A 23,645-nucleotide genomic window follows, 5' to 3' on the forward strand; every position below is an offset into this window, starting at 1 on the left:
TAGTGACTGAGGAAGAAGTAAAACAGAGATTACCTGACTCTTTGTTCAGTACCTTTTTCATTACCCTATACAGACTAAAAAGGGCTCTGAGATCATAGGAGGAAAAGAGCTGTCATTGTTGTGTGATAAATTATAGCTTTGTCTTGCTTTTCTCATAATGTTATGTCATATATTCCATCTAGGAACTTCCGGGAATAGATTACTTATAGTATAGTAATTTTATTTTTCATGATTTGATCCACAATTTTATTATAATTATATCCTTAAAAAGATGCATTCACCACAGAGAGGGTCATTTAAGAGATTTTGTTTTAGGAAGAGGGTAATCTAATAGTCTATTTGTACTTTGAGACCAACATAAAATAATGACACTATTGGCAACACCAAGATCACTTTTTATTTAGGCTAATAATTCCAAGAACAGGATTTCTACATTGCATTTATTTTTTTTTTGATAATTTTAAAATGAATATTAACACTTATGGAAATTTGACAATTTTAATTAAAAATTTCAAAACAATTCATATGGAAAAAACAATTTCTTATAAACTTTAAAAATTAACCTCTTGCTTAGGGTATTGTAAATAAATTCTCTACACTTACCATTTTTAAATCAGATTTAGGTAACCTTTTCTCCCATTTTATGTTCAGTTTTGTCCTTGTTTTATAGACAGTGAAACTGTTTATCTCATTTGAATTGTTATTTGGGAGGAGGAAAAAGTGTGATACACAGAGTCACTAACTTGTAAAGGCTCATTTAATTCCTCATCGAGTCAGTCTTTGAGACAAGCAATGTAGCGTGATTTTTTCCTCCACTTACTCTAGTAATGGAAGGGGCATTTTATTTAGGAAAATATGAATGCAGGTAGTGTTATTAGTAAACATGCAAAAAGAAGATCATTTGGAATCTTATTTCAGAAGCAGTGGCATCATGCTCATAAACTTCAAGTTTTCTTTGTTCCTTTTTCCTTTTCCTTTTCTGTGAAACTCTAGGGATAACTTGAGGCATATCCAAAATTTTCTCTAGCAAGGGACTTAGAGATATAAGTATATTTCATACTTTCTTAATCAAATAAACTTTGAGTTTCTTTAATAGCCTTTAATTTTATGGGAAGAAAAAGGGCCACAGTTAGCTCTTTTTATACATTTTAGTAAATAAGTACCGCTTATATGTCAATAAAGAAATTGAACTCAACCTATGAATTATCTCATTATTAGAGAATATGTATTGAGAGTTCGATAGATGCAGGCCAGCTTAGTTTTAGGGCTTCCTATCTAATTGGAATATACCACAATTTATTGGAGATAACTAAGTAGAAATTAAATGACTATTAATTTTAGACACACAGTCATTTTAACTTTTGTAAAAAGAAGAAATAATTAATTCACCAGGCCAATAAGTGTTTAGGTCAGTTATGTTATGTATAGCATGCTTTGTGAAGGTTAAGTAATTTCAGAAATCTTCATAAAGGTTCACTTTTTTATTTGCCTACTTTTATGTCACTTTTATTGAAGACAATTACCTTGATGTTTTTGCTAATAAAGTACACATTAAATATTTTTTTAGAGAACAGAAATTGATAAAATAGACTTAAACTTGATGGATTCTTCAGAAAAATTATTATCCTGATTTCAGTTATTAGAATTGCTTTAAATCTTAACCATCTTAGGTTAAGATTCTATTACATGAATGATAATGTACTTGAAATTAAGTAGAATGCCACACTTTTATAAAATATTTCTGTGTTGATGTTAAAATGTGACCAGATAGGCTCATCTAAACATGAGCACACATCTGACACAAATTAACTTGATGGTTGTCCAGGCTGAGATTTTAGTTCCTACACCTACACCCACTCATCCACCCACATCTATTGGACAAGTGCCTGAGTAAACAAATGGGCCTTCCGCTATGCTCTCAAAACAGGCAGCCTCCACCTTTATTGAGCAAAACATTGGGTGCAAGTAAGCTATATTGTGTTATTGTGCTTCTGGGCATGATCATTTGAGTGAAAAGCTACTATTCATTACTGTTATAGTTTGCTGTTGGAAATACCTTTTTTCTTTATGAATGAAAACGTGAAACTTGGAGGATGACAGATGGAGTTTCAGGGATCTGGAAAACCTATAGATAGGGAAGCAGTTCTCAGTCAAATAGGAAAAGAAAAAAATGAGCAGGAGTGTGAAATGCCATGCAGATTTATAAAAGCCTGTAGCTAAAATTTTAGAAAATGTTTGAATTAGCCAAGAGACATAGGTTGATCATGAAATTTCCCCATGTATTCAGGGCTATGGGACCAAAATAGAATTCACATCTTTCCTAGTGTCCCTTCAACAAGTTACTAGCTTAACAGTTACAAAGTTTAATTTGGGGTTGGACATTAAGTGCTGGCTGCCATCTCTATAAATACTACTCGCTTTCTCACTGTGTGTGCAGAGGTTTGGAGACCCGAGGTGATAGGGTGGCAGAAGAATTTATGACATCAGAAGTGAGTTTTCTTTATGCTAATAATGGTACTGCTAGTCCGTGTTTGTGACAAAAGCACTGAGAGTAAGGCAAGAGCAACAATTAGATGACCCTGTATTTGATTTGATGTGCTCGTACTGAGTATTGAGAAAATCTTCAAAGGCATTTTCTCATGATATTCTCTTTAGTGCTGCAATAGTTAACAAGCCATCGCATATTTAACCTCATGGAAATAAGTATATGTGCATTTGCTCTTAAAAGGATCCATTTTTTTTTTATTTCTGGAATCATTAATACTCTGCTATTTGCTTCTCTTAATTGTGGCAATACATGGTCCTAAGGACAACACACTAAATTCAAGTTGAAGACCCCCTACACCTCTTTCTAGATGCTTTCTTTAATCTTTTGGTAGCTCAGAATTCTCCACAAAGACAGGGAGCCTGGTTGCCATATGCTTTCTTTATATAGCTATGGGATTTCTTTTCTTTCTTACTTTCTTTTTTAATGGCATGAGATAATGCCTATGATACATAAAACTTTATGGGATAAAGGTCAGTGCAATGTATAACTTCTGTTTTCTGGCTATTATAATGACTAGATAAACATAGGCATAAGGTTGCTTAATACTTCAACAGAAACCTGCCATGGAACTTCCTGAAAATTTGACCGCTTGAAAGAATTCTAAATGGAATTGTCTTATATTTTGCTTATTATTTTGCTTCTCTAAATATGTTTGCTAGAATAATGGATAACTGGGTAAGATATGTCACAGCATTGCTTTACAAAAATGCTTAAAATTTATTTCTTCCCTTCTAATAAAAAGTTAATGATAAAAGTAACAAATCTATTATTATTTAAGAGTTTTACTGAGAAGTGTCTTGAGATAGTTTTATTTGATTGTGTTTAATTTAATTAAAATTATTATTCTTTCTTGTTACATTGTTCTTTGAAATCATTGAAATTGTCTAAGTAACATTGTTCTTTCTCTACTTGATAAAATAGAGAACCCAGAAGATTAATTTAGATAAAGAATGAAAAATAAAAGGATCACATTATGTGCTTCATTTTATTAGAAGGAACTACATTATAAAAATAGTTATTTGAAGAGAAAAAAGAGATAAAAATAGCAAAGCATTTCAATTTTCATACCATTATGAAGCAGTAATAAAGGCAGTCTTTATACAAAAGTATGTGTATTTATAAGAGATATGATCATTATTAACTTTTTATTAAACCATCTGGCCTATTATATTTTTATATATTATTTAATGTCTTTCTTCTGTTTTGTTTTCTTTTAAACAGCAAATGCCAGTCTCCTTGGAGGAGGAGGTGGTAAGTCCTGAACATCACTTAAAATATACTTTTATTTCTATACCAACCACAAATGTTAAATAAGTTCTGTGATACTTTAAAGAAAATTAATTTAGCTATAATCATCAATCTCAAAAATGATAATTTTCTAGAAAATAATTTATAATGGAAATATCTGACTTCAAAATATGTGGAATAGTGTTTTTCTTCTTGTCAAACTTTGTATTTACACCTTTGGCATAAGCTGTAACAGCTATAAGCTATTGGGATGAAGACATAGCAGAGGACAGAGTCACATTGAATACATTTGGGGAGCTGTGGCTTTGGGGATTTTTTCATCATAATGACTATAAAAATTATGACTCTGTAGCCTGAGAGCTTAATATATAAGCCAGTTATTGATGTGAATACTAAAAAAGAAATTAGTATTGACACTTTGCTTTTTCTTTTAGCCTATTTAAAGGAGAAAGCGATCAATAGGAGATTAGGAAGAGAGAGATTTCTATACTGAAAATTTATCTTTGATACTACGATCTTATGCCTATTTATTATTTTTATTTCTAGAAAATAAAAATATTTCTAGATTTATTTATTTCTTGAAAGATGAAAGCTTTCCTGGCCCAGCCTATATAATATAGTAGGAGAGGGAAAAGTACACAATAGAATAGGGCCCTTTTTTAAAAAATAGATTTTTATTGATTTCAGAAAAGAAGGGAGAGGGAGAGAGAGATAGAAACATCAATGATGAGAAAGAATCATTGATAGGCTGCCTCCTGCACGCCCCCAACTGGGAATCGAGCCCACAACCCAGGTATGTGTCCTTGACTGGAATCGAACCCGGGTCAGTCCTTCAGTCCACCGGCTGATGCTCTATCCACTGAGCCAAAATTAGGGTCCTTTTTATTTAAGACCCAGATGGGCATAGATAGGTTTGTTTTCTCCCTCATTCTTTCTCCCTTTCCCTCTTGCTCTCTCTTTTCATGTATATGGTAGAAGTAAATAATTGTACAGAGCATTAGGCTTCTAAAAAATTGCCTGGCTTTTATGAGGAGGTTTCAGTGCAATTCTATTTAGCAATTACATTTTTAAGTATCATTTCTATATGAGAATTAATAGATTTTCAAAAACAGAATCTTGGAAATAGAAACAACAGAAAACAGTTTAAACTAAAAAATGTTCTTCATATTATCAGGTCAGTGAATATTCTATAGCAGAATATTTCTTTTCCTCCTCCATAAATTATTTTAGAAAATAGAAATCTACAGAATTTCTAATTTTAATTTATTTTGTATGCTTGGGAATTAGAGGGTAATCTTTTCTTATTAGTTGGATTCCCCATAAATTTTTATCTCTGGGTCTCTTATAATATGTTAGGTAAACATTATTAAAATAAATATACATTAGTACTGATTTTCTTGCAATATATATTATTATTTCAACAATTTGACTAAATAGAATAAAGTAAAGTTAAAATTGAGTCTCTATAAACAAATTCATCAAGTTAAACAACAGACATATTAGCTAGACAATTAACCCTTTGTACGTCATAAGCATCTATTGAAACAAGGATGGTTTCCATTTTGGGCACGTGACAGTTAACTGGTTAATTTATTGTTCTTGGCTATTTTTATAACCTGGCTTGACTGTTTGATTATATTAGTTAATATCACTTTATTTACACACTAGAGGCCTGGTGCACAAAAATTTGTGCACTTGGGAGTGGGGGATCCCTCAGCCCGGCCTGTGCCCTCTCACAGTCTGGGACCCCTTGGGGGATGACCACCTGCTAGCTTAGGCCTGCTCCCTGGGGGATTGGGCCTAAGATAGCAATCAGACATCCCTCTGGCAGCTGAGCAGCCCTCCAGGGATGTCCACTTGCCAGCGGGGAATAGTCCTAAGCTGCAGTCGGATATCCTTAGCGCTGCTGAGGAGGCAGGAGAGGCTCCCACCACCACTGCTGTACTGGCAGCCATCAGCCTGGCTTGTGGCTTAGCAGAGGTTCCCCATGTGGGAGTGCACTGACCACCAGAGGGCAGCTCCTGCATTGAGTGTCTGCCCCCTGGTGGTCAGTGTGTGCCATAGTGATCAGTTATTCCCAGTCTTTCTGGTGTTAGGGTCCGTTTGCATATTACCCTTTTACTATATAGGATAGAGTCCTGGTGCATGGGTGGGGGCAGCTGGTTTGCCCTGAAGGGTGATCTGGATCAGGGTGGGGGTCCTGCTGGGGTGCCTGGCCAGCCTGGGTTAGGGGCTGAGGGCTGTTTTCAGGCTGACCAGCGACTGAAGCTCCCAGCCTCTCCTTTTTTTCTTTTTTTTTTTATTCTGAGATTTATTTACCTTCTATAATTGAAACATTATTGCTGTCACTGGCGCCCCCAGCTCTGAGGCCGTGGCTGGCTGAAAGCAGGTATCTGGGGTTTGTTTAGCTTCTATAATTGAAACATTGTTGCTTCCGGAGCTCAGAGATGGGCCGTGGCAGGCGGTGAACCTTGGCTTCCTCCATCACTGCAGCAAGCAAGCCTCCTGCTCGCTTCAGCTGCATGGCTGCCGGCCGCCATCTTTGTTGGCAGTTAATTTGCATATTGCCCTGATTAGCCAATGGGAAGCGTGGCGGAGGTATGGTTAATTACCCTTTTTGTCTTTTATTAGATAGGATAGTAGGAAAATACAAAATAATAGTTACTTATAGGAAATAGAAGTATATTTCTATCTCATGTGAAGGTAGCATAGATGTAAACTAGAAAGGTTGTGGTAATCCCATAATATAACCACGTTATTACTTTTCTGTTCCTCCTTCTTAGTGCAGTGAAGTCAGGGTCCCTGATGACCAGTGGAGCTCCAGCTATCATGCATTTGGGGGTTAGGAGGAGTAAGAAGGCCAAAAAATAAAAAAGGTGGCCCCCAAAAGATGAGTCAGGTTTTCAAAGCAGGTTTCCCTAAAGTCTCACATTGTCCTTGAACTTGATTAAACGTTTATTAATGGATACATGCAGTTTTGTTCCAAAAAGCAATGTGTTTGTTAGAGAGAGAAAGAGAGAGAGGGAGAGAGAGAATTCTGTTTTCTAAGGAGGTAGGGCAGAGTGGAGGTTTTGGTAGGTAACTAGTAATCCATGCTATAGTGGGAAGGTAGGCAGTTGTTTAGGAAGTCTTGTCAACCTGCTTTGTTTTAATATATGTGTACATAGTTGGTGTTTATAGAATTAATTCTAGTGACTGGGCCTGTATTTTCTTATAGTTCCTCTAACCTGTATGAAAAAAATATAATATGAATTTTTAGCAGTGGCAAGACATTCAGGAATAGGCAAAGTCAGTTTTCTGTTTACTGTTCTATGGGGCATAAATGTATGATTGATTTTGCTAAATGTAATTATTGCCATACTTTCTAATTTCTGAAGTCTAAAATTAGCAAGTTAGCATGATTATAAAGGTAAATTACAAATATTTAAGGTGGCTGTAATTACTTCCATTAAAGTAGGTCATGACAGGTTTAAATTCATTTATGCACTTCCAGAGATGTTAAGATTGCTGTAAAGTATGTCTGATTTTTGGAAGGCTGTATTTAAAAATTAAATTTAAGTATATTTTTAGTCTTCTTATACTGATTTTTTGGCCTTCTGATTCTATGACAAATATTTTTAATCCTGTCAGTGATATTTGTAAAGTAAAACCTAATAATCAACCAATAAGGAGCAATTAAATTGATGTACTACTGTTAGATTTAATCAAGGATTCTTTTTATTGACTTGAATTAATATCCCTTGAAAAGTCTCTGAAAGGACTACTTTTTTGATTGACTAAACAATTTGATACCACATAAAAATAATAATGGTACATTAAGTACTATTTTCTCAGGTCTTCAGGAGGGCTTTCTCTAAAACTGTATAAGTAGTGCTTGAAATTTAGACAAAATCAGTGCATACAAAAATGTATTTCCCATAAAATCTTAGCATTTTTTTTTTTAAATATGTTTAGTCTTCTTATACTATAACCAAGGGCTATAACTAAGAAGAGAGTTCTCCTAAAAGGAGATTTTTAAAAGTGGTCACAATTAGTCCTCTTAGCTCTGATTTTAAAGTGAGATAATCACTACAGTGGTATAAAATTTTCATCTGTAGGTCAAAGACCACTCTTTCCAGGAACTCAGTGTCTCTGACTATAGTCTTTGTAATGAACACCGGCGTGGCGGTCACAACCACCCAGTCATTTCAGATGAAACCCTTGGTGAAATGGATCATCTCTGTTTATATTTTCCAGATCTGTTAAAGGCAGATACATATGCTAATTTTTTAAATGTGTGACTGGTCTATAGTGACTGGATTCTACCCTTCAGGAAGCCTTTACATTACCTATGTAATGGTAGAATGTCAAAATCTTAGAATTTCTATTAATTTTTTTTTCTTGTGAAAAGCTTTATTGTTTCATTTGGTCTAATGCATGGGAGAGGGCTTCAGGGTGGTTAAAAGAATGACTAGTAGTTTCAGGGGAAGCTCAGGTAAAAGCCAGACACCAGGGGAATAAACAGGGGCCTTTCAAAGGCCTCTGGGCTCCAAAGGCTCCTAGTCGTGATACTCGCCCAGCCCAGCCTGGGGGCCGGCAGCCTGCAGAGGTGAGTCAGGTGTTGCCCATCTTCTTAATGTGTCAGGTGTCGCCCATCTTCTTGATGAGTTTCACCTCCTCACCCAGGAAGTGGTTCTTGGGAAGTCACAGAGCTGAGGGTCTGCACAGGTAGAACCCAGGGCCTGCAGCTCCAAAAGGGACTGCGTCAGGTTCCCCTCCATGGCCAGGGCGGCTTCCATGGTATCCTGAGTGTCACCCCACTCACCTTGGGGAGGCTTCAGCACGTCCTGGAAGAGAATGCGGCCACCGCGCTTGTTTTGCAACTTTAAGAGACGCTCAGCGCCCTCGTGCTTCTCTGCCAACTCGCAGAACAAGTGGCCCTTGCCTTCCAGAATCACATCATCGCAGTGGAAATAGAAGCCCAGAGAGAGGTAGGTGTAGGGGGCCCGCAGATGCAGTTGGCCAGGCGGTTGACTGCAGCCTCCACCTTGATGGAATAATTCAGACGAATTCGGGAGCTCATGGTTGTTTGGCAATAAGGAGTTAAGGTAGGAAAAATACCAGTGCATTGGCTGGTCTCAGAGGTGGTTCTGAAGGTGGTGACTGGATAAGATACAGGAGAGTGGACGGAGGCTGGTAGAAGGGGCATCCCTAGGTCTGTTCGGTCCAAACACTGTTGAAGCAAGAGACAGATCCTGGGCTGCCGAGGGCACTATTTCTATTAATTTTTGTAAACTTTCCATCACAGCTACCAGTAGTATCTATATACACTGAGTGGCCAGGTTATTAAGACCACCTGACGTTTGTAGGCAAATTAGCTATAATTTCGCGCTGAAGTTGCTAGAGGGCCAGACCGTTATAAATAGGGAAGCAGGTTGTTTACCACGACAGTAGAAGTGATTTTTTTCTGAAGATATGGGGAAACAATGCGATTTAACAGCCTTTGAATGTGGGATATATTTGAACGTGAGTGACCAGATTATTATGACCACCTGACGTTTGTAGGCAAATTAGCCATACACTGCATCGTATGGGATATGGAAGCCGAAGGCCTGTTCGAACACCTTTGCTGTCTGCAGTTACCAAGATAAAACATCTCCAACAGGAACACAAGGATTAGACAGTCGAGCACTGGATAAAAGTCATGTGATCCGATGAATCACATTTCCAGTTGCATCATGCAGATGGCAGAGTGAGAATTTGGCAGAAACAGCATAAAAGCATGCACCCCACATGCATGAGTACAACCCTTCAAGCTGGTAGGGGCAGTGTTATGGTTTGGGGCATGTTTTCCTGGCATGATTTGGGCTCTTTAATTCGTGTGGAACAATGCCTGAATAGCACAACATACCTAAGTATCGTTGATGATCAAGTTCATCCTATCATGTTGATGGCGTATCCCAATGGAGATGGCTCCTTCCAACAAGACAATGTGCCATGCCATGGTGCTCATATTGTGCAGGAGTGCTTTCAAGAACATGAGGGAGACTTTACCTTGCTTAGGTGGCCCCCACAATCACCAGATCTCCATCCAATTGAACATTTGTGGGACGAAGTTAAAAGAGCCATCAGGCAGCTGGTTCCACAACCATCAAATCCCACAGAACTGGACAGTGCTATTCATCAGGCATGGTGTCAGATCACCTTTCAACATCTTGTGGAGTCAATGCCAAGAAGAATCATCACAGTATTGAAGGCAAAAGGTGGCCCAAAGAGGTACTGACGGGGTGGTCATAATAATCTGGCCACTCAGTGTAATAGCTGTGAAGCATATTGATTTATAAAATAAGTAAATTTTGTTTTCTCACTTAGTCCTTTGATTACTCCTGTAGTATATTGTGGTAACAAATAAACCTAAAACTCTGATTGGCTTAATAAAATGAGGTTTATTTCTTGCTCACGCCATAGTCTTAGTGGGACTGGTGGCTCCCACTCAGGTTCTCATACAGGTGGTGACACAGAGACCCAGGCAGTTTCCGTGTCTTGAGCTACACATACTATGTGATATGTGGCCGCTACGGATGCCACAGGAAGAGAGCTGGAAGATCTTGTGGAATATATTTATAGACTAGTTTGAGAATGGCTTACTTATGCTCATGTTTTATGGGTCAAAATTCAGGCAAGTGACCCCCAACATAACTACAAGGAAGGCTGGGAAGAAGGGGATCTCCCAGAGTTCCCAGGGAGAGAAAATGGTTGGTAGATACATGGCACTCTCTCTGCCACAGTGCTCAAGTGGTGTGAGTTTTACTTATTTATTGTTATTATTATTGTTTTCATTTTCATTATGAAGGCTAATGACTGAATGAAAAGGCAGGTGTGTTGACTCCCGCTCTGGGGTTCTTTGCCTTTGCTTTGTGATTTTTAATATATTGTTGCTCTTCAGACTTGCTTTCTATGCAAAGATACAGTGGGGCCTTGACTTACGAGTTTAATTCGTTCCGAGTCTGAGCTCGTTAAGGAGCTCATTAACTCAAATTACTCTATCAACTCAATGCAAAAAATCGGCAGAGAGACAGCTGGTATCTCAAAAACTCGTTAGTCGGGACACTCGTAAGTCAAGGCCCCACTGTAGTTAACTTTGTTTGCACCAGGAAAGATGAATGAGAGGACAGGAAAACAGGCAGCCGAAATATAGGTGATGCTTTCCTTGACTTATTTCCACAAATCTCAAGGCCAACTGATAATTTGAAAGTAGATACAATGGCACTGTTTTCTGATACCTTTGGATTTGCTGCCTGGATTCATATACCTTTGTTATGTAGGTGAGGTTCCGTCGTAGAACACATTGCATTTTATATACATGTTCACTCATCTGTACCAGAATGTTTTACATGAACAAAATTCTGCGATGTTGTACTTTTAGAATATATAATAAAATCAAACCTTTTCACTCAGCCTTACATTGTCAAGAAGCAGAATTAGAAAAAATATATAATTAAAGAGGTGATTCCTCAATTCCTTTTAGGTCATTACTTTGCAGAACAGAATAAAATGTATTTGGATAATGTCTTTTCCCTTTCATTGTCACAGTAATTAACATAAGACCGGAATCTGATGATAGAGGGCAAGGTTTATGAGATTTGCTTCCTCTTACAGTCTGCCCAGGCTCCTGAGTGCTGAAGCCTGAGGCAGAATGTTAGACCTTTAAAGTGACATTTCCTGACAGAGTGGCAGTTCAAGTTTGGCTTTTATGCACATAGCTATACAGGACAGGACAGCTGTTGTAAACATGGATATATATATATATATATATATATATATATATATGGCATATATTTGAATCAATACTGTTTAAAATTCTAATTGTAAGCAACTACCACTAAATAGACAGTCCCAGATGGAATGCATGGTCTTCCCCACCTCTGCTGTCTTTTTGTCCCTTAATGTGGGCCCATAAATTGATAAGGTTCAGTGGCCTGAGATTAGTCACCGGTCCTCTGAACTTTCTCATTTGTTGTTCTACCTGCAGAGAGAATTCCTAATGCTGGTTTTTCGTTAATGTCAATGTATATGTTAAAGTAGTTTATATGAGGTGCCAAATTGCATGCTTCAAAAGCTATTATTATAAAGCTATTGGTGTTATGCAAGAGATACCATCAGTGCATCTCCATTCATTTATTCAATAGATATTAACTTAGTGCCCATTGTGTATCTATTGATTTGGCAGAAAACACAGCCCTTTCCCTGTGACAGGTCATGCTCTCTGTTTGGCTTAATTATCTGAGCAGTTATAATTCCATATGTTCTTTCAGTTGTTCCAAGGATTTTTTTTTTTTTTTGCATGGGTCTTTTGAATTTAAATGATACCTTAACATCAACATAATAGGTATCAAGCATCAGATTTCTTCTTTAAAAAGCAGTACAGCTATCCTAACAAGTACTCTTTTTACACACAAAAAAGGAGTTGCCACCAAGAAATCATGAAAAACAACACATTTAAAGGGTGATGCTTTCATAAATCATTTCTATTTGTTTGTTTATTTATTTTTATTGATTTCGGAGAGAGGAAGGGAGAGGGAGAGATAGAAACCTCAACGATGAGAGACAATAATTGATGGGCTGCCTCCTGCACACCCCCCTACTAGGAATCTAGCCTGCAACCCAGGCATGTGCCTTGACTGTGAATTGAATCGTGACCTCCTGGTTCATGGGTTGATGCTCAATCACTGAGCAACACTGGCCGGGCCATAAATTATTTCTTAAGCATTCACAAGCAGAATGGCGTGCCCTCTCACCATCCCCTCCACGCTCAGAATGGTTTTCTCCTGGCCGGTATCAATCACTCCATTGCTCAAAATCCCCACCATGATTCTGTGCTTCACTCTTGTTAAACCTTGAGGTCTGACCAGGCCTTGGATGTACTAGGATGAGTGTAGGACAGCCGTGGGCAAACTATGGCCCGCGGGCCGGATCCGGCCTGTTTGAAATGAATAAAACTAAAAAAAAAAAAAAAAAGACCGTACCCTTTTTATGTAATGATGCTTACTTTGAATTTATATTAGTTCACACAAACACTCCATCCATGCTTTTGTTCCTGCCCTCCGGTCCAGTTTAAGAACCCATTGTGGCCCTCGAGTCAAAAAGTTTGCCCACCCCTGGTCTAGGATAATGTCATCAGTGAGGGATCGAGGCCAGTTAAAGCTGGTAGTATGTTGGGGGTTGCCCCTCAGGAGAATCAGCCAGCTAGCCTATCCTCAGCAGGTGGAGGGGTCCCAGGCATGGGTCTGGGAGTAGCAACAGTCTCTCAGTCCTGAGAGAAGCATAGCAAGAAAAACTCAGAAGCTCTGGCCTGGTTGGTCAGTCAAGACTCAGTCTTAGGAACAGAGCTGCAGGAAGGGATGTAATGCTAAACCATAGATCATAAGGTTTAAATCTTGACTACCTCAGGTGGGATTGAACCTGGGTACTGCAGGTGGTTAGGCCTCCTAAAGGAGACCAGGAGGCCCAGATGTGAGGAAGGAGAAGGGAATAGGGATGTAGGGACCAGGAGCCAGGGCAGTTCTGACAACATTCAGTTACATACTGAGCCAACCAATCTTTTTCCCTTTCTTTTTTTCTTTTCCTTCTTTAAATATTTTTCTTTTTTTTCTCTTTCACAGTCAATATCTTGTATTGATTGCCCTCCTGTATACTAGTCTTGACACTGCAGTAGCAAAGATTCTTGGAGGGGTCAGGGAAGGCTTCCCAGAGGAGGTGATACTAGAGCCATCTTGGAGGATGTATAGCACTTTCCAGGAGCAGGAGGAAATGGCCTATTTAATTATATTTCCTACTGTTTGATATAGATATTTTATAGATATCTTGCTCTGCTTCAGTCATCTTCCTCACTCTTCTGTAGTCACATTATCCAGACCTGAGCAGTTTCCTCTCACCATCAGCATGCCAGTTAATATGGAGTGAACAGTGTTAGAATAGAAGGGAACTCTGGTGCTAGTGGTGTTGGCAGCAAAACTCCATCAGAACAGCCTGGGTAAAGTCTGGTAGTCATCACCCACACAAGTGCCCCCCCGTCTTGCTTTCTCTCCTGATTACCTCACCTGCATCTCAGTCTAGGTACCTACACTACAGCTGCCCACACCAGTTGGATTTCTAATATGTGTTTTCCTCATTCCACATGAGCTTGTCTAGTTCTATTCTGAGAAGTGTGCCCCAGCCCTGGTTGCTTTAATCCTGTCTGCCATTTGTCATTAAGTCTTCCAGACGGTTCCTGGTGGAGGAAGGAGGGAGGTGTGAAATCCAGGCCATGTCTGTGCTTGAACTTTCCTATTGTAATGGCCATTCCAAGGACACACCTTGTCTGTTTCACTCTAATTGCAGTCACCATGATTCCTCTATTCTGAAGCTAAATTTTGAAGTTATTCATCATGTTGACTGCATACCTATTCCCCCTTCTATGTGAAACTGTCCCATCTGAAAACCCTGTCAAAGGGGCAGCCCTGTGCAGATTAAATGTCCTCCTCATTCTGGCCATAGCTGATTGAACCTGAAAGGGTGTGTTTCTCAATTAGGGCATAAGCTTCTTGAGAGCGAAGACTTGATTACTCATCTGTAGTGCCTTGGCAGCTTCTACCACATATAGTAGCAACTTAATTTTAATTTTGACCTATCACTGTCTCTCATTCTGGGTCCCTAACATGTTTAGATATTTCTGTTTTGACCGGTTTGCTCTGGAAAGACATTTATTTCTAATGAAAAAATAGTACTTGTAAAAATGCATAACCCAGTCAACCTGAGGATTATATACATATTTATGCAGTAATTATTTTAAGTATTGTATTACCTTTCATTTCTAGTGTTTATATAGCCAGGATCTCATAGTTTTCTTTTAAATAATAATTATATGTCTTTGATTTCTGAGAGAGAAAGAGAACAATATTTACTTGTATAGTTGGGGAAATGAAATGCAGAAAATTTGCATTCCACAGATTACATGGAAAGAGGGAAAGGCTATTGTCTCATTTATTTTTTATTTTTATTTTTTGTTAACCCTCACCTGAGGATATTTTTCCACTGATTTTTAGAGAGAGCGGGAGGGAGGGAGAGAGACAGAGAGAGAGAGAGAGAGAGAGAGAGAGAGAGAGAGAGAAACATCTATGTAAGAGAAACATCTATGTGAGAGAGACACACTGATTGTTTGCCTCCTGCATGGACACTGACCAGAGCCTGCAACGGAGATGCATTTCCTTGGCTGGAATTGAACCAGGGACCCTTCAGTCCACAGTCCGATGCTCTATCCACTGAGTCAAGCAGGCCAGGGCACTATTGTCTCATTTATGTTTTGTCATATTGCAGGTCTTTAACCAGTTATATCTTTCAATTAGAAATATTATTATCATAATTGATTTTCTTATTCAAACCTATTGGCAAATTTTAAAGTGCTAATGTGCTAGTTAATGAGATTTGACGTTCATTAAGAATAGAAGTGAGGGCATGCTTTAGGAAGGTTTTTAAATAGATTGGCTAAGCTGTCGAACTCTTCTACCTCATGCTTGAAATCAATGACCAATGAAAATTATGGGCAATACTGTTAATATTTTACTTGATTTTGACTTTTTATTGAAAACAATAAATTGATTTTATAATATATTTCTAATTTAAAATAGTAAGGCATAAAAATGGAAGGTTACTTAGAAATAGAAGTGTGGGCATTGTCACCATCACCTCTATTTTATGTTTTATTAAAATAATCACATTTAGGTTTATAATTTTGTGCACTATTAAAGATAACTGGTTATTTTCTTGACATATGCTTCATTTCATTAGCCTGTGGGTCTTCCATAAAACCTTTGTGTGGTCATTGTGCTCAATCTTCAGAAGAAAAATAAGTAATAGCATTTTACTCCTAAGTTTTCATGGCTGAAGTTCACTATATTTTAAAATGATTTTTAATTTTTATTTTTTAATATATTTTTATTGTTGATAGCATTACAGATGTCTTAATTGCAGTTAAGTTGAAATGATACATCTCATCTTCTTTTTAAATCTTTCACTGAGTTACGTGAAGAAATATTCTATGTTCATTGTGATAACTATTTTACCAATTAATGATATAAACCATTGTGTCTTAGAAAATTGTGAATAACATGATGTCATTGCAGAACAGATAACATGGGAAGAAATTTTCACACATGTATTATTGAGGAGATAGAGACCCAACAAGACTGAGGAAAAGTCTTTAGATTCTGAAAATATGGTAGACTAAGGAAATCAGAAAAACTTCCTGCAGCAAACTCATATATCATGGATAAAACAGAATAAAAATTAATTTAAACATTTCAATCAGCTTGCAAGAAACGGGAATTCTTGGGTGCCATAAGTAAGAAAGTACTGAAAAAAATAAAGTGAACTAAAACTATAATATAAACTCTATACTGCATGTGCCTCTGTGGTAGTACAAATAGTGATGGGAAATTGGATACCAGCAGCTATGTGGCTACTTGTTATTTGAGATAAGAGATAAGACCGTACAAAGTAGGAGATCCTCACTTAAACCAAGGTCTTCAAATTATTACACTCTCAGTGGGATGGTGGACTAAAAAAAATTTTTCATCAGCTCAAGAAAACTACAAGAAAGACTCCCTTAAGATTTCAGTATCACAAGCTTACAACTTCTTTGTGTTTGGTACTTAAATTTATACCACCTATGTTTCTGAGAATCCCAAACACAAGAAATAAACAAAAATTAGTCGTACTGGTTTATAGGAGAGGCACATTCAAAATTATTCTGGATGTAAGTGTTTAACACCCAGGTCACAAGTATTCTCACAAAAGAAAAACCCATTTTAAAATGATCTCATTATCAGAAATTATGAAAAAGATGAGGAACTTCATAGTGGAGAAGCCTAATAAATATTACCTTAGCCAGGTAATTAAAGCCACAGCCAGTAGTGGTAAATCATGTTGATAGGATGTACCTTGATATGATAATGAAAATGCCACATTACCTCTGTTACGTTTTCTTACAAAAACCTATAATTCCAACCTAATCATGAGTAAACTATCAGACAGATTCCAGTAGAAGGGCATCCTACAATTACTTGATCACTAAATCTCATGACTATCAAGTTCATCAAAGACCAGGAAACCAAGAGGAGTTTAAGGAGACACGATCCTGGAGCAAAAAAAACAAACATTAGGTAAAACTAAAAAAATGAGTAAACTATGGACCATAGTTAATAATAAGATGTCAACACTGGTTTATAAATGCAAAAACAAATGCATTCATTTAAGATATTAATAGGGGGTATTGGGTATGAAGTACATGGGAACTCTCTATACAATCTTCTTAATTTCTCCATAAATCTAAAACTCTTCTAAAAGATCCTTTATAATAAAAGGCTAATATGCAAATAGACCGAATGGCAGAATAACTGAACAACCAGTCACTATGACGTGCACTGACCACCAGGGGGCATGTGCAGAACATGGCGGGCATTGGCCACGGAAGAATGGGGGAGCAGGTGAGCAGGGGCACCAGACCAGGGCAGGGCACTGGTTCACTGTCATTGGGGCAAGCCTCTGGTGTTTACTGAAAATTCTTTGCTCCCATGCGTCCTGCCCAGTGCTCACATCTGCTGCCTTGCACCCATTGCCGGTGCCCAGTGCCAGTCCCGATTACTCAGCGTCATCAGCAGGTGCGACTGGCGGTTACCAGCCCTGACTGCCCCTGAGGGCTTCTCCACCTCTCCCTGCTTCCGAGGAGCAATCAGGGCAGCAGCTGCTGCTCACACCTGCTGCTGGCCCCGTCCCCAATCACTTCACGTCATCAGTGGCTGTGAGCAGGGCCAGTGCTGTCAGCCTGTGGGAGTGGCAGCAGCAGGAGCCGGGATGCTGGCAGACAGGACAGGGGGCCACGGCTGGAGGGGCTGGGTGGGGGCACGGAAGATGGGCCGAGACCCACCCCTGTGCCTACTGCAGCCTCACAGCCCACAGTTCCTTTCAAGATGCACAAATTCATGCACTGGGCCCCTATAGTTTTTATATAAAAAAGAGGAATCAGTCCAAAATGCACACCAAATATTCAATAGTAACAATGAACCTCAGGGTTAGATTTCAAGAACCTAAGGTAGCTAGATAGCATCATAAATGAGACTAGAAAATACCAATAAAAACGTTTAATATGATTAAATTATAAAAATTACAAAATACCATAGCCAAAAAAGGCAAATGTGAAAAAGTAGCAAATGGAAATGTTAAGAGTGAAAAAATGTAGACTTTGAAATTAAAATCTCTGTAATAGATTTTATAGCATCATATTAGATATAAATGAAGAGAAAATTTTAAGACCTGGAAGACAATACTGTAAGAAATTACCCAGAAGGCATCACAGAGATATAAAAAAGTGGTATGTATAAAAGGAAGTGATATAGACAAAGCAGATAGAGGGAGAACATCCAACATGCATATAGTGGGGATTCTGGAAAGTAAAGACTTGAAAGAAATGCAATATTTGAAAAGGTAACAGCTGATAATTTTTCACACTTGCCAAAGAAATTATCTCATAGAATGCACATAGCAGTTTATAGAGAGGAAAAACTAAATTAAATGAAGAAGTGCACACATTATAGTGAATCTCTGGACATAAAGTAGAAAGATAACTATTCAAAATACACCAGAAAGAAAGTACTTCCTACAACAAAACAACTATTGGACTGACAGCTAAATTATCAGGAACAATAGACACTAAAAGGTAGTTAGATAGTATCTGAAGGAGATTAATGTCAAACTGGCATCCTTTACCTACAAAAAATATCATTCAATAAGTGAGGCAAAAGTAAAGACATTTTCAGATAAATACTGAAAAAAATATTAATCATAAACTCCTTGCTGAAAGAACTACCAAAATGTAAACCTGAGTAAGAATGAATTTGAACCAACCTCCCACCCTCCTAAAAAGATTGACATATCAAGTTTGTTTTATTTTTTTAAAAGTTTTAGTATAGAAAAAATTAAACATGTACAAATGTAAATATAGCCTAATGCATTCAATTTTTTCACCATAGAACTTCAATAATATTAAACTCATAGCCAGTCTCATTTCATCTTCACCTTCATCCACTCAAATACATAGATTATTTTGAATCAAATTGAACATTCATATTATTCTATTAGTAAATATTTTATATGCACCTCTGAAAGGTAGGGATTATATTTTTCTCTACTTTTAACATCATAAAACTACCATTTTAAAGCTAAAAAAATATAAAATGTTCAATCAATGTTCATATTATTCCTTCTATCTTATAATTTTGTTTTTTTATCATGTTTATTTGAATTGGGATACAAATAAGATGTTTATACTGATTGGCTGTTGCATCTTTTATCCTTTTATCGTATGGATTCCTCCTCCATATCTGACCTCAATCTGTAACTCTAAAAGACAGTCTTTCTGGATGTTTATGCTTTTAACTAGATACTCACTTAAGTTCACTTGTTTCCTTTATCATTTTGGGGGATTATATTTTCTATTTTCCCCCCTTTATTGATTAAGATATTACAAATGTGTCCTTATCCCCTCAATGTCCTCCCATCCCCCCAATCCTGTCCTCACCCTCACCCCCTGCTGTCCACATCCATCCCTTATGCTTATATGCATGCATACAAGTCCTTTGGTTGATTACTCCCCCTCACACCCACCCTGCCCTAGGGATTATATTTTCAAATGTAGTTTTATAATTAGTAAATATTATTTTACATGACTTTTTGTTTTATAGTTAACTTTTCACACAAAATGTGTAAATTTAAGTCATTCTGTCAAGAACTAATTAGATAGGTAAATCAAGCTTAACCTAGGAATAAATAATTACAAAATAGTTTAAATGCTAAAAAGCAATGAAAGCCCTCTTTGAGAAGTGGCTACTCCTTGGTAAAATTCTAGGCTTTTATAAACTCTCCCACTTTGTCTGGCTAGCTAAATGGTACCTAAATGCTTAGAAGCACAGATTCATATCTAAAAACAAATAATTTAGAGGTAGGAAGTGCTTTATACTGCTATCAGTATAGGTCTCTATAGCTGCCTAATTATATAGTAGCTGTAGTATAATGCTTGTGTAGCTTATCTACTTGTGTTAAAGGTAAAATCTTTTTAAAACTGTGCAAAGAAAAAATTATTGAGCTCCTGTTTTAAATATCTATCCCTTATCCCCAAGGAGACTCCAAATGTGACCTGTAAGTGCATAGCAGGAAATAAAGGTCCAAGCAAAATACTGCAGGTCAAGCTTCTTGTCTGGAATTATATCCCTTCAGTTTACAGGGAGAATGTTTTTCTTTACTGTATCTGTTGTGCCTCCCCCATAAAAAAAGGTGGGGTAATTTCTTTGAAAGTCACTTTTACAATCTCTTCGACTTTGGCACTATTAAGAACTCTTTCTGTTGAGCTCCATTCTTTGGAGCTGCCTTCATTTACCTGCAAACTGGAGCTAGGCAATGAGGTATAGAGAGAAATGAACCTTGCCAGTTCTGAGTGGCAGCACATGCAAGGAGGTCACAGACGTTGCTGAACCTGTGTCCACTCAGAAAGTCCCTTTGCTTTACATGCTCGCTTAATGCTGCAGCTCTGTTCTAGCCAAAAGTCATTAATTGTTTGTTTGTTTGTTTGTTTTTCTAATGAGTTAGGACAAATTCCTTATTTTGTGTCCTAGTTTCCTCTTCTGAAAAAAATAGTTATAATGATATATAACTACTTTACAGAGGTGGAATAGCTAATTGCTCTTTGTAAAATGCTTTTCAAACACAAAGTGTTAGATAAATAGTTATTACTGTAGTAGTTGTCATTAGTATTATCATTATAGTCAAAAACTGAAAGATGAAAGGCGCTGGATAATTGTAAGATATGGTGATGTTATATCCAAGTAAAGAGGAATAACCAGAATTGTTGGATAACAATAATGCAAATAAATGTCTGTGTGTGGTGGAGAGTGTCTTTTGTGGGAAGATAATATAGATAATTATGCTTCAATTAACCCCAAATAAGCCCAAGAATTTTACATATAAATATAGATAGAAGTTTATTTTGGAGGTTCATTTTATCCTGTTTAGTAATAAGGAACCTTTTTTTCCCAAGCATTTAAATGCCGAGTCAGAAATTATTACATTCTAAAGTGTGAGGCAGTCCAGCTTCATGCAACATTCCCAGGCCAGGAGAAGGTTAGCAAAATACGTCCTTTAGCTGAGGCACAGGCAAAGGAACAAGAAACAGCGACATTTCAGGCAATTACTTGCCACTGAGGAGAAGCAAGGGATCCCCACCGAACAGAATTAATGGCCCATGTAATGTGTATGTCCAGCAGGCAGTCAGGCTTGGAAGTGGAATGGGAAAGGAGGAACCCAGCAGACACTTATTGGGCACACAGGGTGGGAGAGGAGACCTGGTATTCTTCCTGGAGCCCTTGGTCTTGGATGTGAAAGGGTGCTTTGGAAACCCTGACCCAACCTGGAGCTCAGGGTCAGCATTGATGTTGGTATCTAGAGTCCAGGTCTGAAAATGTGATGTGAGTCAAGCTCCAGCTCAGAGAAGGTTAAAGCTGCCTACGTATCTGGGTCTCCCTGGGCTTTGGCCGCAGGGCTGAACAGAACTTATAAGTGGTCGTGTCAGTGGATTCAACTCTCAGCAACGGGGAGGAAGAGCCAGGTGGACTGAGAAATGCACAACTGCAACGTTCTCTAGGAGATATTAAGCAAGAGGTGATGTGTCAGGTGCCGGTAGCAAAACACTCGCTCTGCTTCTGCTGCAGGGTCATTTTGGACAAACAAAACCTCGTTCTCAGACATAGCCACAGGGAACACAAAGCCCTCTGCTAAGTTAAATATCCCTCCATATCTGCAACTTCCAGGACGTTGACCACACCCATGGCCTCAGACCCAGAGATGTGGTATACATGATATCAGTGCCTGCAGGGTCAGCTTGCAGGACACATAGACCACAAAGCCATGTATGAAGTTCCAAGTTTCATTTCCACTATAATTGGAAAAAGCATAATTCACTAGTCAGATTTTGTTAAAGTAGGAATGATTCTACTTCTCTGTTACTCCCAAACCCCAGCTCTATTCATCATATAAACTGTAGTAGTCTCCATTTAGTGTTCCTCCAGCAGGCCCTCCGCATATGCTAAACACATTAGGACTGCTGCCCTCCCTGCTGTGTCTGCATCAAAGTTTTTCTTTGCTTAGTATTTTCTTAGGTAGCTGTGTCTCTTCCTTGTTAATTTATAGGCATGGCCAATGTCTGTCATATTCATTTGCTGTGTCCTCAGAACCCTGCAAAGGGCCTGACATATAGTAGGCACCTACCAACCAGCTGTTGGACACATGAATGAAAGAATGATAACAATAATTGGCATTCCTGGGTACTGGCTCTGTGCCAGGCACTATACTAAGGATGGAACATGTATTATCTCTAATAGTTCTTTCAATTCTCTTTCAATAGTTCTAGGAGATGGGTACTGTTATTATTCTGATTTTACAGATGAAAGATTGAAAGTTCAGAGAGGTTAGGATGAAAAAATATTGGCAGATTCAGTATTTTAACTGAGACTCTCTGACTCCATAGCCCCATCTTTTACCCATTGCAATGTGAATTCATGAATTTAAATTAACCTGGAATTAATTATGGGAATAAGGATGGAGCCATAGATTTATGTGTCTCCACACTGTCCTCTGCTGATTTCTATGGATAACAAATTTTATTCTTTGTATTTCCATGTTTCATCCTTCTGTCTAACTATCAGTCTCTGGAAATAACTTCTAACCTTCAGAGTTATTCCGGGAACAGAAGAATCAGTCATTTCTGGGCTTGTCTGTCCTTTCTGAGAATTACCTCTCAGTTCCAGGGTTTTTCCCTGTACTTCATTTTGAGCAAATAGTATTTTCTATACTAAGAATTTGTGAGGATTTTATCATGTTTTTAAATAAAAGAAATAAAGTTGATATCTTCTTTGTATTCTCAGCTTTATACCTCCTCCAGAAAGAGATAGTCATTATCATGTATTTGATGTACACCTTTCTGTTTGTTTATCTTAGTTCTATATGCATTTGTATCTATAAACAATAGGTAGTATTGTTTTAAAACTTTGCCTAAATACTATATATATATATATATATATATATATATATATATACACACACACACACACACGCATACACAAACACACACATTCTAAAGTTTGCTTTTTTTCTACTAAACATTGTTTACACATGCATTCATGTGGATGTGGACATCATAATTATAAAATGATTACTACAAGGATACTTTGGTTAAAGGAAGAATACCTTTAAAATCTATAGATAATGCAAATCTATAGATAATGCAAATCTATAGATAACGTACTCTTTAAGAATATATATATATATATATATATATATATATATATATATATATATACCAGTTGTACAAAAAGACATCTTCATTTTCCTCATATAGCCAAGTCTTTTTAGTGAGGAAAGATGGTAATAGTGAGAAGTATACATTTTTTGGAAAGGCGAAAATATTGAATCTCAACTTTCACAAGTTTGAATGTACCATGGTAGTGCATCTGGATAACATTTAGTTTGCTGCTCTTAAATCCTGTCTAGAACATCTTTTGTACCTACCAGGCAACACTCATTTTTGTCCTAAAAATAGAAAAATACTCATGTCAATCATTAGACCCAAGAATTCAAAGGATATTTCAATGCTTCATTAATCTTTTGTCAAATAATACATGACTTTGGTAAAACACCAGAAAAGGTCTTATATTTGAGTATTTTCCCTTGCAATAGAAAATTCCACTAATTATCATCATTACAAATGTTCTGAATTGGTGGTTCAAAA

General features: G+C 37.5%; 1 protein-coding gene across 2 annotated transcripts in view; it reads left to right on the plus strand.

Annotated features, from left to right (window-relative positions):
* MACROD2 (mono-ADP ribosylhydrolase 2) overlaps positions 1-23,645 on the plus strand; it is a 1,927,670-nt gene that overhangs the window by 419,953 nt on the left and 1,484,072 nt on the right. For both annotated transcript variants that reach the window (XM_036322176.1, XM_036322177.1), the window contains exon 4: positions 3,770-3,799. In XM_036322176.1, coding sequence (XP_036178069.1) covers positions 3,770-3,799 — 30 coding nt within the window. The remainder of the gene's footprint in view (positions 1-3,769; positions 3,800-23,645) is intronic.

This window comes from Myotis myotis, unplaced genomic scaffold, assembly GCF_014108235.1.
Source record: "Myotis myotis isolate mMyoMyo1 unplaced genomic scaffold, mMyoMyo1.p scaffold_m19_p_9, whole genome shotgun sequence".
NCBI classification, from domain to species: domain Eukaryota; kingdom Metazoa; phylum Chordata; class Mammalia; order Chiroptera; family Vespertilionidae; genus Myotis; species Myotis myotis.